Genomic DNA, 13513 nt, shown 5'->3' with positions numbered 1-13513 from the left:
CTAGAATAAGCTGGGGCTAGAAATAACATCTCCCAAAGCTAGGAACCTACCTTCAGACCTGGCGATAGAGGTCAGGATTGGCAACCCTTCTGTTGTCTTCCACTGAATGCATGGAACACACCCACAAGCTTGTTATGTGCACCGTTACTACCAATCAAGTTATCATAGTGTGATCTAAGTGGACTATTTAAGTAACTATTAAATCTCACATAAATTCTGTGCTGTTGCCAAATGATTCTAATTTCCAACCCATACATCTCTTGAAAAACTGAATAGATTGTTGTTGTTGAAACAGAAAATATGCTAGATATGCTATTTAGGCCTTAGTTTAAAAAAATCAATGAATAGGCTCTGTAAAAAATGACATTTTAACACTGGGTGGTAGTGACGCACGCCTTTAACCCCAGCACTCGGGAGGCAGAGGCAGGTGGATCTCCGGGAGTTGGAGGCCAGCCTGGTCTACAGAATAAGTTCTAGAACAGCCAGAGCTGTTACACAAATAAACCCTGTTTTGAAAACAAAAAATTTAAGAGTTCACATGGGGTCTATCTTATGGTAGCTTATTATTGAAAAATAAAATGTGTTGGTCTCTAAGTAGAATTTCTAGATGTTAATTTTTAGTTTTGACACAGGGTTTCTCTCTATAACAGCTTTGTAGACCAGACTGGTCTCCAACTCACAGAGCTCCACCTGCCTCTGCCTCCTGAGGGCTGGGATGGAAAGTGTGCGCCACCACTGCCCGGATGATACTCAGTACTTTCATGCACAGTGAATTTTTAGACACTAAGAACCTTTATCAGCAGGACTTACTGCAGATTCACATTTGCCTTTATTTTTCAGTCCTCTAACTTAATAAAATCAGAAAAACAGTGAGGAGCTTGCTAAGTTTTATGTGTTACAGAATACTGAGGGACAATAAAGTGAATACCGATTGTCTCAAACTTGAATATGGCAAGCTGGCTGGACGAGCCCTTGCTGTAGGAACCTAGGCAGCAGTTAGCAATGGATCTACTTGATGTTGTTAGTAGTACTATCCATCCCACCTGCCCAGCCAGGTACCAAAAAGGTCTCCTGACATGGCCATGTGCTCTTTGCAGTGGGTGGGGCAACGAACATCTTTATAGAGAGAAACTATAAGGTGACAGAAGACAGAGTCCACAGTCCACCTGTTGAGCAAAGCTGTTTCTGAATCTGTTTGTATTTATGCATTATCTCCAAAGTTCAGCCAAGTTTTGTATTTTGCTAATAGAAATTTCAAGGCACAAATAACTCTCCAGAGACAAGAAGATAATTTTATTTTGTTGTCCAGTTATTTTCTTAAAAAACTTTAATGTCTGATAAAATAAAACAAAATTTTAGTACCATAGAAACCTTTTGAAATGTACAATGACTTATTATCACTATGTACAACTTCAAACAAAAGCTTCCTGCTTCAAGTGAAGTCATGCTCAACACCCGAAATAGAGTCAAGCTGAGGAAGCTTCCTGGATGGCCAATGTCAGCCTTGGCTTGGGAGAAATTAACAGCTTATAGAGTCACAACGTATAAATAAGACCTTCAATGAGTTGAGAATCATGACAACGCTGTCTGAAGTCCAGACAGCTGGGTCTGGGAAGTTTGTATTGTTTACCAGATACCAGCAAGCAAAATGAAACTATGAATGTCCAAACTTCAGCCTTCCAGGAGAGGGAGGTCCTGCAGGTTCACAGTTGGTCTATTAACAATAAAGGTTCCCCATATGATGGAGCTCACTTAGGATTCATATGCCATTTTTCACCAGCTCATGAACTCCATTCTCATCGATGATTAAAGGTGCATGAAACTCTTTATCTGCCACATAACCTTCTAGCCCCTAAAAGAATTGAAAAGAAGCATAGTTAGAACAGTAGCAGGTGCTGCAGAATATTGCTTTATCTATGTAAATATGTGTTGCATTTGTTTATGTTGCGGAATATTGCTTTAACTATTTAAAGGTATGTTGCATTTGTTATATAAAGATGTGTTGCTGTTTCACCTTGCCTGCCTAAGGCACCTGATTGGTCTAATAAAAAGCTGAACAGCCAATAGCAAGGCAACAGAGGGATGGGGGGGGGCTGGAAGGCAGAGAAAATAAGTAGGAGGAGAGAGGATAAGTAGGAGGAGGAATCTAAAAGAGAGGGAGAAGAGAACAAGGGAGGGAGGAAGAGGGAGATGCTCAGGCCAGTCAGACACTGAGGAAGCAGTAAGAGTAGGACATACTGAAAGAAGGGTTAAAAGTACTGAGGCAAAACATAGATGAAGAGAAACAGATTAAATAAAGTTATAAGAGTTAGTGGGACAAGCATAAGCTAAGGCTGAGCATTGATAACTAGTAATAAGTCTCCATGTCATGACTTGAGAGCTGGTTGGTGGCCCAGAAGAAAGCCTGCTACAATTGGTCTTTGCCTCACAGCACTGGCCTGGTGGGTGCACTAAAGAGTTAAAGCATAAATCCCAAAAGTTGGTTGGAAAGAAAAAAATTAGAAATCCACTTCACATACTTTATAGACTAGATATAATACCTGATTTATGGAAGCATAATGAAAATACCCAAAAAAATTTATTCAAATTTCTTTATTTTTGGTTTATATTGTTTTGTTTTATTTGTTTGTTTGTTTGTTTGTTTCACTAGTATGGCTGAAACCCAGAGCCTAGCACATACTTTCCAAGTGATTATAATGCAATTTCTACATTTACTAAGATGTTAATCATTCATCCCACAATCATAAGTAAAAACAGTTACTAACATGTAACATAACAGTAAAAACATCTTTTCTAAGCAAGATGGCTGGCTATAAGAAACTCCAGGAAATTTATGCAACCAGAACAAGAGGGAACTTCAACCCCACAGGTCAGTAAGGTAGCAGTGCTAAGTGTATTTAAAAGCAGATAGGTATCTAGGGGCAAGGAGACTTAGACTGCATTAAAAAAGCAGCCAGGTGATTATAAAACACTTTATTTTTAAAAGCTTACATAGGCACTAATGGGCAGGTAAAAGATAGTATATGTTACTGTTAATGGTAAGTAGTTAATTTATGGTATAGATCAGTGGTTCTCAACCTTCCTACGGCTGTGATCCTCTTAGTTACTCATGTTATAGGGACCCCCAACCATAAAATTATTCTGTCGCTACTTCATAACTGTAATTTTGGTGTTATGAATAGTAATGTAAGCATCTGATCTGCAACATATGTGATATGTGACCCCCAAAGGGGTCATGACCCACAGGTAGAGACCACTGATAAAGATGGAAGACACAGCAGAAGTTACCAAACATTCAGAACAGACACAGGTCCTCCTGCTCCCTCCCTGGAGGAGTCCTCAGAAAAACACTGAATTATCTGAAACTACTCTACTGAAACCTAGGGCAACACTAGATCCCTGCTTTTGTAAGTTTTTTTTTAAAACTGGTAATAATACATATTCACAGGGTACTAGCATGTGTCGTGGCATGATCCACATAAGCTAATTAACATACAGACCTCTTCAAATACTTCTTGCTGAACATTTAGCTATTTGGAAAAACACAGTACTTCGTAAAAGAACAGAAGGGAAAGCGAAGCCAACTTACTTCTCCAGCATAGGAGATGAGAGGAGAGATTTCACACTGGATTGGCACATCGTTGGCATCTTTCAAGCTAAGAAAAAAATACACATACATGTTAAAGATTCTACTTCCCATGTTACTTGCTAGTATGAAAATAAGACCATAGCTTTCCTCTGAGAAGCTTGCAAGTAACAAAATTCTTGTTAAAGAATGGAGCCCGCCCTGGATCATAGTCTCCACTACATTCCCTTAAGGTTAACACATTCTCATGGTCAGATACAAAATACTTGACCAAGTACCTATAATTACTTCCAGCTCTTTATATACGACCCTCTTACACAATATCATTTCCAGTTTCAGAAAGCTCGTAAGAAAGTCGACTGCTGATAGACATATCTAAGTGCCAGGCGCACTGCTAGTCTCTTGAGCCCTTTACATTTATTTTGTCACAAAGCAAATTTGCAAGTTAGATCCTAATGCTAACAAACACTCTAGAGTTGCAGAGTCCACACAGTGGCCACAGAGCTACTTAAAATTAAAATATTCAAATTAGTGAGAATTTCAAACTTCTGTTTCTCAGTCATAATAATCCCATTTCAAGCGCTCAGGAGCCACAAGTAGGTAATGACAACCAAATTGGACAGCACAGTTAGAAAACATTTCATTCCTTGTTCCATGGCTTTCCAGGACAAGATTTTCTTATACAATCTAAGTCTCCTGTATTAGCTCAGTTAATTTATTGATATGTCTAAAAATACCTGTGTTACCAAAAATCCCTTTTAAAGTACCAAACAGAGGGGGCTGGAGAGATGGCTCAGTGGTTAAGAGCACTGACTGCTCCCCCAGAGGACCCGGGTTCAATTCCCAGCACCCACATGGCAGCTCGCAGCTGTCTGTAGCTCCAGTTGAAGAGAATCTGACATCATTATACCAATGCGCATGAAATAAAGTTAAATAAAGTTTAAAAAAAAAAAAAGTACCAAGCAGAAAGTGTCAAGGCAAAGTCAAGGACAAAGTCATCATTGGTCAGTTTTCAGTCTGGTATCTGCAGACATTTGGAATTCTGAATTCCTAGATAATCTAACGTAAGTCAAGAGTGTTTTCCTTATAGTCAGTCCTTGGAGAGCTGTGCCAACAGTAGGTTCAGAATGTAGCTCAGCTGGTAGACTGCTTGCTTACCATGCATGAGGCTCTGGGTTCAATCCCTAGCACTGCCTAAATCAAGCATGGTGCACGTTTGCAATCCCAGCACTCAGGAGGTGGAGGAAGGAGATCCAGCAAGGTCAAGGCCAGTCTGGACCACAGAAGGATGCGACAGTGGTAATCAGCAGTTCTCTAACTCACCTGATCGTCTGTTTAACGGGTAAATTACACCTGGTACTGGAAATTCAGTCAAACACCACCTAACACAGGGCTAGTGAGGACATAGAACTTAGAGGAGAACCAACCACCACCATTTTCTCAACTACCACAATTCCTAACTATATTCTAAACATCTACCCTTGTGCTCACAGCTAAGTACAGCTCACACCCTCACCAAAGAACCCTCTCTGTGCAACAGAAGGAAAGCACCACAGGGCACAACTCCAAAATAAGAGAAGAGATGGTAGGGTGTCCTGCCGCACTTAATACATCTACAATAGAGCTCCAATACAAAGGAACACCTCGGAAGATGGGGCAGAAAGACTAAGAGCCAGACAAACAGGAAAAGTGCTGTGAGATTGTCTCCTAGAAATGACAGGGAAGCTTCACACGTGATACCTCAACAACATGGCTGCCTAAACACGAGCTGAAGAACTACACCACGCTAGCCCGAAGGGGAGAAATCTCACCTGGCTCCACCCCTAGACCAGGAACTACCCACAACAAAGGAATGCTGAGAGCTGGAGAAGTCTTCCCCAGGGATAGTCCTCAAATTGCTTACCAATACCAAGTGGTTGGCCCTGAAACCATATACATACAGGAGACACCAAACAGACTGGGACAGCAGGTTGTATTTAGATTTAGATTATTTACATACATATATTAACAAGAGTCATGATTTTGAGAGAAATCAAATAGGTATCGGGTATGGGGAAGGGGCTGAAGAGAGGAAAGGGAAGAAGAAAATATGCAAGTATATTTTAATTTTAAAAAGATAAAAACTTTTTTTTATTTTTTGATACAGAGTTTCTTTGTAGCTTTGGAGTCTGTCCTGAAACACCCTCTGTAGACCAGTCTGGCCTTGAACTCACAAAGATCCACCTGCCTCTGTCTCCCCCAAGTGCTGGGATTAAAAGCTTGCACCACCACTGCCCGGCAATAAAATAATTTTTAAAAAAGAGTTTTGAAAAAAAGAGGAAGGAGGGAGTGGGGGAGAGAGGGACGGAGGAAGGAAGCCATATGGAACATGCTTGTAATCCCAGCATTTGAAGAAGCCCAGGGAAGTAGATAACTGAGAGTTGGAGGCCAACAAGGGCAGTATGGCAAGAGCTTCTCTCTAAAACAGAAAACAGTCAGCCAACAGGAGACAGCACATGCAAAACCCTGCCTCTCTGTACCTCAAGCTACAGATCTCTGCTCTTCCAAGAATGAATTCTTAAACTGTGGAAACATCAATAAAATCAGAGAGGCCAGTCAGTCTTTCTCCAGGTAGGTCAACTGAGTATATATACCTCAGGCACTCTATGACTGTTCCAATGCCCTGAATCCTGCTACTTCCACACCTAGTGAGGTGTTATAGAATAACAGATTAATCCAAGTTAATCCAACTATGGTCTGTCTGATCATACCTATCCTCAACAGTTTAGCCCAGGCCTCAACATCCTCTTGCCATCTTTACTCATTTCAGAGCGATTGCTGCTGTTCATTGATAAACTAAATGGATTAGATATCTAGCAATTCCATCTCCAAGACTAAGGATGACTTATGCTACATGGTCAGATCATAATCTCATACTGCTGATAACATCTCTATATTTCTATGGATATGGGCCATGAATTCCAATAGACTGTCAGAAATGACTATTTCTCCTACGTATGACACTTCAGAACCTACGAGACTGATAGCAGCTGCAAATTGAGCTTGCTGGACATATGACTAAACCAACTCTAAAGGTAAACAACAGTCTAAAAAGGAGACACAGGCCCCCCCACATATGTGTCATAGTCTTATGACAAGAGGACTAGCTCTGACCCTCTGGGGAAGCTCAGCCATACTAACCAAGTGGGGAAATGCAGGCCTATCACACTGATAAGAGGCATAGAGCCAGTTCCATTTCATTCCCTGAAGTATTCAGTTACGATGAGAACGTGGATTGAACCCAAGAAACAAATACATAACGGGTCTGAATATATAACTTCTGTTCTAGACCTGCAGTGGTAGCCCTTGCATCCAAATGGGATGAAAGAAATTGGACTTCAATAGGCAAGTTTGGAAGCCCAGAAGGAGGAAAGACAGAAGTGGTCATCACCAAACGTAGACTCCCAGCTTATAGATGAAGCGGTCCAATAACAAACTGGTCCCTAATTCCCTCACCAAGCAACCTCTCAGTAGCTAATAGTAAGTTAAAATGAAAAGTAAAAACATCCCTTCTGTCAGCTCCACATCCCTGCTTCTTTTCTTCCTAGTCTCTCCAAGCTGTTTCTTCTCTCTCATGAAGTATTTCCTTTTAATATCTCATTCTTTTCTTAACTTTTGTATCTATTATAGGGTTGTGTGTGTGCACCTCTATGTGTGTACATGTGCATGGGCAGGCTTCCCACAGTGCATATGTGGTGGTCAGAGGACAACAACTTTGTGGAATCCTTTATATGTGTTCCAAGAACAAACTTAGGACATAAGACTTAGTGGCAAGTGCCTTTACCCACTCCGCCATCTTGACGGCCTTTTACATATCATTTTCAAATAAATCTTTTTCAACTCTCTGTAGGCATCTTTCGTACTAAAGATTTTTTAGTAGGAATTTCTTATGAGCCCATGATGTCATTTGGGTTGATTATTCTACAATAAAAAGGCAATGGGAAGAAACACTTTTTAAAAAAAATCCAAATAAGATAATAATGTTGCTTTTACCTACATCATTAAAAAACTGGTTTGGTGTGGTGTGGTGTGGTGTGGTGTGGTGTGGTGTGGTGTGGTGTGGTTCTTTAAGACAGGGTTGCTCTGTGTAACAGCCCTGGAACTAGCTCTTGTAGACCAGGCTGGCCTCAAACTCACAGAGATCTGCCTGCCTCTGCCTTCCAAGTGCTGGGATTAATGGTATGTGCCATCACCACCACCAGGCAAAACTGTTTCAGTTTTAAGGTAACACTATGGTTCAATAAGGAAACTCAGAGCAAAGCTATATTTCCTAAATTATGAAAGTAGTTTGTTTACATATTTAAAATAGAGGATGTGGCAGAACATGATAAAGGGCTCTGTGCCCCAACTCCCATGGTGTAAGCGGCGACAATCATCTATGGCTCCCAGAAGAAACTAGACAGATGTACAAGATGAGCTCCCTTTCTTGTCTACAGGGTCACAGAGGCACAGTGCCCAGAGCCTTGTCCCCGGGAAATGAGCAGCACAACAAGAGGCGCGTGCATGGGAGGTGTCCTCAAGAGTGGCTCTGCTTCCCAGCCAGTGGCTCTGCTTCCACCTCCAGATTCTTTGCCCTGGACGTTGTTCTACAACTATCTGAAAATCTTAAAATTCAAACCAAATCTAGTAACTTTTTAAACATTTATTTTTTTTTTAGTATGTACTTTATATGTATAGGTAGTTTGTCTACATATATGTCTGTAGTTACAGAGAGTTCTGTACTACTGAGAATTGAACCTGGGTTCTTTGTAAGAACAACCAGTGTTCTTAACCACTGAGCCATTTCTCCAGCCTCTAAATCTAGTTAAAGGGCAGTAAAAATACCAGCTGACCTTTTAGCTCCAAAGATAATGTCAAAAATAATACAAAAACAAAGTATCTTTTTAGTAACCAGATGAGAGAGGTTATATATACTAAGCTATAAAATGGACTGCTGATAATGAAAAGAGATATATGACTTAGAATCAAAATAACTCACAATGATGAAAGCACAGTGACCCAAGCCACATATCGGTATGTGGCCATAATCCCACCACTTGAAGGCAGAGAGAACTTCTAGGCCAGCCTTGGCTATAAATCAAGACCCGTTCTCAAAACAATAACAAAGAAAAACGTGTGCAAATAAAATAAAATGGAAGAGGTCTCTTCCATATTAGAAACTGTTGAACGTCAGGACAGTCACCCTCCATATTGAAAGTGTATATATTCAATTCAGAAAAATTAATTGCACAGTGCTATTTTCATCCAGCTTATGCTACTGGGCTCCAACTTTGTTCGCCCTGCCTGTCACCTGTCTTGGATCCCAACACCTGTAAACATGTCACTATGGGCTCAAATACCCACGCTCAGATTCTTTAGTAAAGCATGCTCCCCACTTCCTGCATGCACCGATTCTGAGTTAGTGTTCTCCAGATAGATACCAGCCACCAGGAAAGCAGCGTGCCCACACCAGAGCTTCAATCATCCCCCCTCCCCCTCCAGAACCCCAAAAGACAGAACACTAAACTACGATGCCAGTTAGTATGGAGAGAAGCACAGCCCCATCACCATGCACTGCAGGCAGGCTGGTATATTTACTTGTGATTGACATCAGCTGTGATGGTCTCAGCCTTTCCATTTGTAGCACTGCTATGTAGGAATAAAAAGCATTAATGGGAATGGAAACAAATAATAACAATGAAATGGAGGTGCAAAATACACTTAACCAAATGCCATGCCCTTATGGTAAATCATAAATTTGGCACTATAAACAGTCAAAAAATTAAATTAAAAAACCAAACTCAATAATCAAAGACGAGGATGAGAATAATGTGACATGTCACAGAGCAAGCTTATTAACAAGGCAGAACCTGCTGTGAGTGGCCTTGACTAAGACACAACCAGTACCATTCCCTCTAGTAGAATCTGTAAGAGGACAGTGTACTCCATTGCCCAGTGGCCCAATGTTTGAGGCTTTCTAACACTTATGGTGCATGCAGCAAGGATTTTACCTCTTAAGAAAAAAAAATTAAATAGGAAGATAACTCACCTAAATACAAAAACACAAAAGATTTATAAGGGGATATTATAGGTGCCAATGAGTTCTATTGTAAGATAAAGGATTTAGATTAAAAATGCTTTACATGAAATTAGAAAAGCTCCAAGTGCCTTTTTTCCTAGCCTCTGAAACCCACAACATTTCTGAAGCTTGTGTAACACTGAACATTACTGGCATTTACTTCCCTTCATGGAACCTTCTCTAGTGCCACACTAAGAGAATGCTGCAGACAGCCTGTAGTTGAGAAAGTTTTTGGTGGGTCTAAAAATAGACAGGGCAGCAGAAACAACTTCTGTGACCCAGCATCAGTCACGTGACATACAAAAATACTATTGTCTGACCATTATTTAGTGGAAATTATTTCACTGATACAATGAGGATGCTTCAAAACAGACAAGATACTGAGAGCTCTCCAAGAGCTTCCTCTTAAGGAGAAGTGAAGCTGACCTTCCCTTCATAAAGGGGCAAAGCGGTGGTCACTTTTCGTCAGTAACTACCCATACAATGATATTTTAGAAATAAATAAACAAGAAAAGATCTAGGGCTACATCAGGCAGAAGAGAAAGAAGTTCAAAGCAGTACACACATACAAAAGCAAAGACAGTAACTTACCGGGGAATTGCTGGGAGGCGAGAGCCATTTTCATCTATGAAATGTCCCCCAGCATTGAGGACCCAGCAATGATGAAGGGACATCAAAGCATGCCTTGCAGTGGTCGGGTTGTCCTTCCCATTCTGACTGTCTGCATTCTTGAGCGGAGAGAACTCATCTTCCCGTAATACTTCATACACCACAAACTTCCTAGAGTGGAGCCACAGAGACTTCATTCATAGGAAATCAAACTACCCACACAGCCTGACTCCTCCCCGCATTCCAAGGTCTTTGGGATTCAGTGACTAGGTTAGCGATCGCAAACAGTGCTCATCACTAATAAAAAGAGAATGAAGCCTTTCTTTTCCATTGCAGAACGGAAACTCCTTTCCACAACACTCATTTTACATGAGACAGCAAAAAAAAATGTAACGTACAAAGATCACATTAATATGTATTTGAGGCAGATGAAAAAGGCCTTAGTAAAGCATGTGGAAGCAGAGCAGGCTCACTCATAACCCCAACATTCAGGAGGCAGAGACACAAAGACCTGGAGTTCAAGCACACCCTGGCTAGTAGCCTGGCCTACATGAACCCTGTCCGCAAACAGCAGAGTAAAAAGGGAAAGGAAAGGAAGGCAATGGTTGTGTAAGAACGACCTTATACAACTGTTTCTGCATTTTCATATTGGCCAAATTCTGAACCATATACCTCATTATGCAATGTGATCTTTATCTAGTCTAAAGAGTTCATTGAACACACACTTATAGGTGGACTTTGTTGAACAAAATTAGTCAACTATTTATATTACCCTCTTTTATCTCTGAGTAAAAAACAAACAGCTTTAACAACTTTGCAACAGACTTAAGATAGTATAGTTGATTATTGTTAATATTGTGCTTCCCGGCAACTCAGACCACAGCACACCCGGACAGTGGCGTTAGATTGGAGAGTGATAATGAATTTAGACTATGCATTTGTGATCAAGACGTCTGGAGGAAATAGATACTCTCGGGGGGTTCCTGAGCATAGCTTCTTAGCTAACAGTAAAAAGCGGCATTTCAAGGCATATTTGGTCTTATAGTGCTATTCAAAGCGTACTTTGCAAACTGGAAGATGTCAAAGACAAATTTTTCCATCTTTATTCCATTTGGCTTGTCTGGCTTAATTATGTGCCCCTGGGAATCCACATATGGAATCTTCTTTTGAGCCACATGGTGCTGCAACTGAGGTTCATAAACACTGAGAAATAAAAGGAAGAAAAAGATATAATCAGTTTCCAATTTAAAAGAGAAAAAAAAATCTGAAAATACTCAGACACAAGTGTATCAATAAGGAACCCTGAGGTTTTCAGAGTGAAGAACATTTATTAAGTTTCAGTTCATATGTTAAAACCATATAACTGGATTTCCCAGTTATATTCAAATGATTTTTACATTAAATAAAAAAAGCAAAGCTAGCCATGGCAGTGCACATCCAGCCCCAGTCCTAGCACTTGGGAGGCAGGAGGCTCCCTTGGAGGCAGGAGGATCACGCACAGGGAACAGCCCACACCCAGCACCTGAAACAGTTGGGGAGGAGCAGTCACAAGTGAGGCGTTTTCTCTCTGAGAACATTGATCCTCAAGAAGAAAATGAGTTCTATGGAGCAGGACTTGGGGTTTCTGCTGACCTCCCCAAAGGTTCAGTCTCTAACAACAATTAAAAAGGAAAAGTTGAGGGTCCCTATTCTGTTCTTACTTGACAACGTCTTTCAGGAACGGGACAGTGAAGAAATGGTTGGCAATATTCCCTGCGTTGAATAGCAGGCGTCCATCCGAGCTCCGCTTCTGAGCTGTTGCCAGAGAAATCTCACTGTACTCTACCACCTGGTAGACTCCGTCCACTCGGCAAACCACTCCAACTGGCTCTGTAGGGTTTGTTTTCTCTACCACCTGCCCATTAAGGAAAGGCAAAAGCAAAGGAAAAATTAACTGAAGGTTCTTTGGGAGACATGCACATGAAAAAGCTAACTTTACATTTTACTTATGCATTTAAATACAACCCAAGAGAAAGCCCAAGCTTTAAAAAAAAATTAACTATCTTTGACAGACTTCTTTCCAACCAGAAATCAGGGGCACTGTGTCCTTCCTACTTACCAGAGCAGAAGCACCACTACCTACATCCGGCTCAGAGGAAACCAGGACGGGGAATAACTAGATGAAGAACTGACTTCCCCAAGTACCTTGCATTTCTAACTTAACTTATCCTTAACCACACTTAAGTACTTGGAAAATAAATTAATTTCTATGGGAATCCGACCACAAAAAAAGCAGGGAAAGTGTTCTCTCTCACTTTAAACTGCCCAGATTACTTCATTTGAATTCTGTTTCTTGAATTTTCAGGCAACAATTAAGTCTTTTCCTTATTTTTCAGAAACCTGGATAGAAACTAGGAGGTGAAAACAGGTGGAAACCTGGCTCCCACCAACTCCAGTCTGAAGACTCAACCCATACTTACCCACTTTGTGCTGGACTTCACTTGAAGTACAAGAGTCTAGACCTTTGCATTATATGAAAACCAGTGATTTGCTCATTTGGCTCTAAGCTGACAGAGGAAATGAGGAGGTATCTACCAAATCCAAGGGCAAAGATAAGAACATGCAATTCTCAAAATCCCTCAGATGAGCCTGACCTATTACTACCCTAGATCCCAACAGGACCCAAACACATACCTGGAAGGAAACTATGGACCAACTCCACGCTGCACTAACATAAAATCAAAATTCCAAACTGACTTGTGGTGGATTATACCGCTGTAATAGAAGCTGAGGCAGAGGGACTGCAAAGTGATAATTAGTTATAATTAAATGTTCAGATGAGGTGATCAAGAGCCCATACAAGAATCAAGTAAGAAAAATATTTGACGGCCTTGTTTTGTAATGTAGTGTGTAGCAGAGTGAGTTGTTTGTTTTGTTTTGCTTTGTTTTGTTTTTCAAGACAGGGTTTCTCTGTGTATCAGTCCTTGCTGTCTTGGAACTCACTTTGTAGACCAGGCTGGCCTAGGACTCACAGAGATCTGCCTGCCTCTGCCTCTAGAGTGCTGGGATTAAAGACATGCAGCACCACTACCGTTTGCCAGCAGAGGTTTTAAAAACCTGTCCCAGTCTGAAAAGTCTACCCTAAGTCTATTATAAAATATTACCAGTAAGCTTAAGCCTCTACTTCAGCTACTGACTTCTTAAAATACACAAGACCAGTCCTGTTCTCCGGCAAGGAACTA

At 40.9% G+C, this 13513-nt stretch overlaps 1 protein-coding gene across 3 annotated transcripts in view; it reads right to left on the bottom strand.

Moving 5' to 3' along the window:
* Positions 1-1272: 1272 nt before the first annotated feature.
* The window catches only part of Uap1 (UDP-N-acetylglucosamine pyrophosphorylase 1), a 35941-nt gene continuing 23700 nt past the window's right edge, over positions 1273-13513 (bottom strand). Inside the window, exons 6-11 of one of the 3 annotated variants that reach the window (XM_048452856.3) lie at positions 11993-12186; positions 11355-11495; positions 10275-10463; positions 9203-9253; positions 3590-3656; positions 1273-1852 (exon numbers count right to left, since the gene is read on the bottom strand). In XM_048452856.3, coding sequence (XP_048308813.1) covers positions 1760-1852; positions 3590-3656; positions 9203-9253; positions 10275-10463; positions 11355-11495; positions 11993-12186 — 735 coding nt within the window. In that variant the 3' untranslated portion in view covers positions 1273-1759. The remainder of the gene's footprint in view (positions 1853-3589; positions 3657-9202; positions 9254-10274; positions 10464-11354; positions 11496-11992; positions 12187-13513) is intronic. The other 2 variants (XM_085687718.2, XM_085687719.2) reach the window with 2 other exon arrangements.

The sequence above is a fragment of the Myodes glareolus genome, chromosome 5 (assembly GCF_982192425.1).
Source record: "Myodes glareolus chromosome 5, mMyoGla1.1, whole genome shotgun sequence".
Taxonomy (NCBI): Eukaryota; Metazoa; Chordata; class Mammalia; order Rodentia; family Cricetidae; genus Myodes; species Myodes glareolus.
The sequence above is the reverse complement of the archived record's forward strand: the minus strand, read 5'-3'. Positions and strand labels throughout refer to the sequence as shown.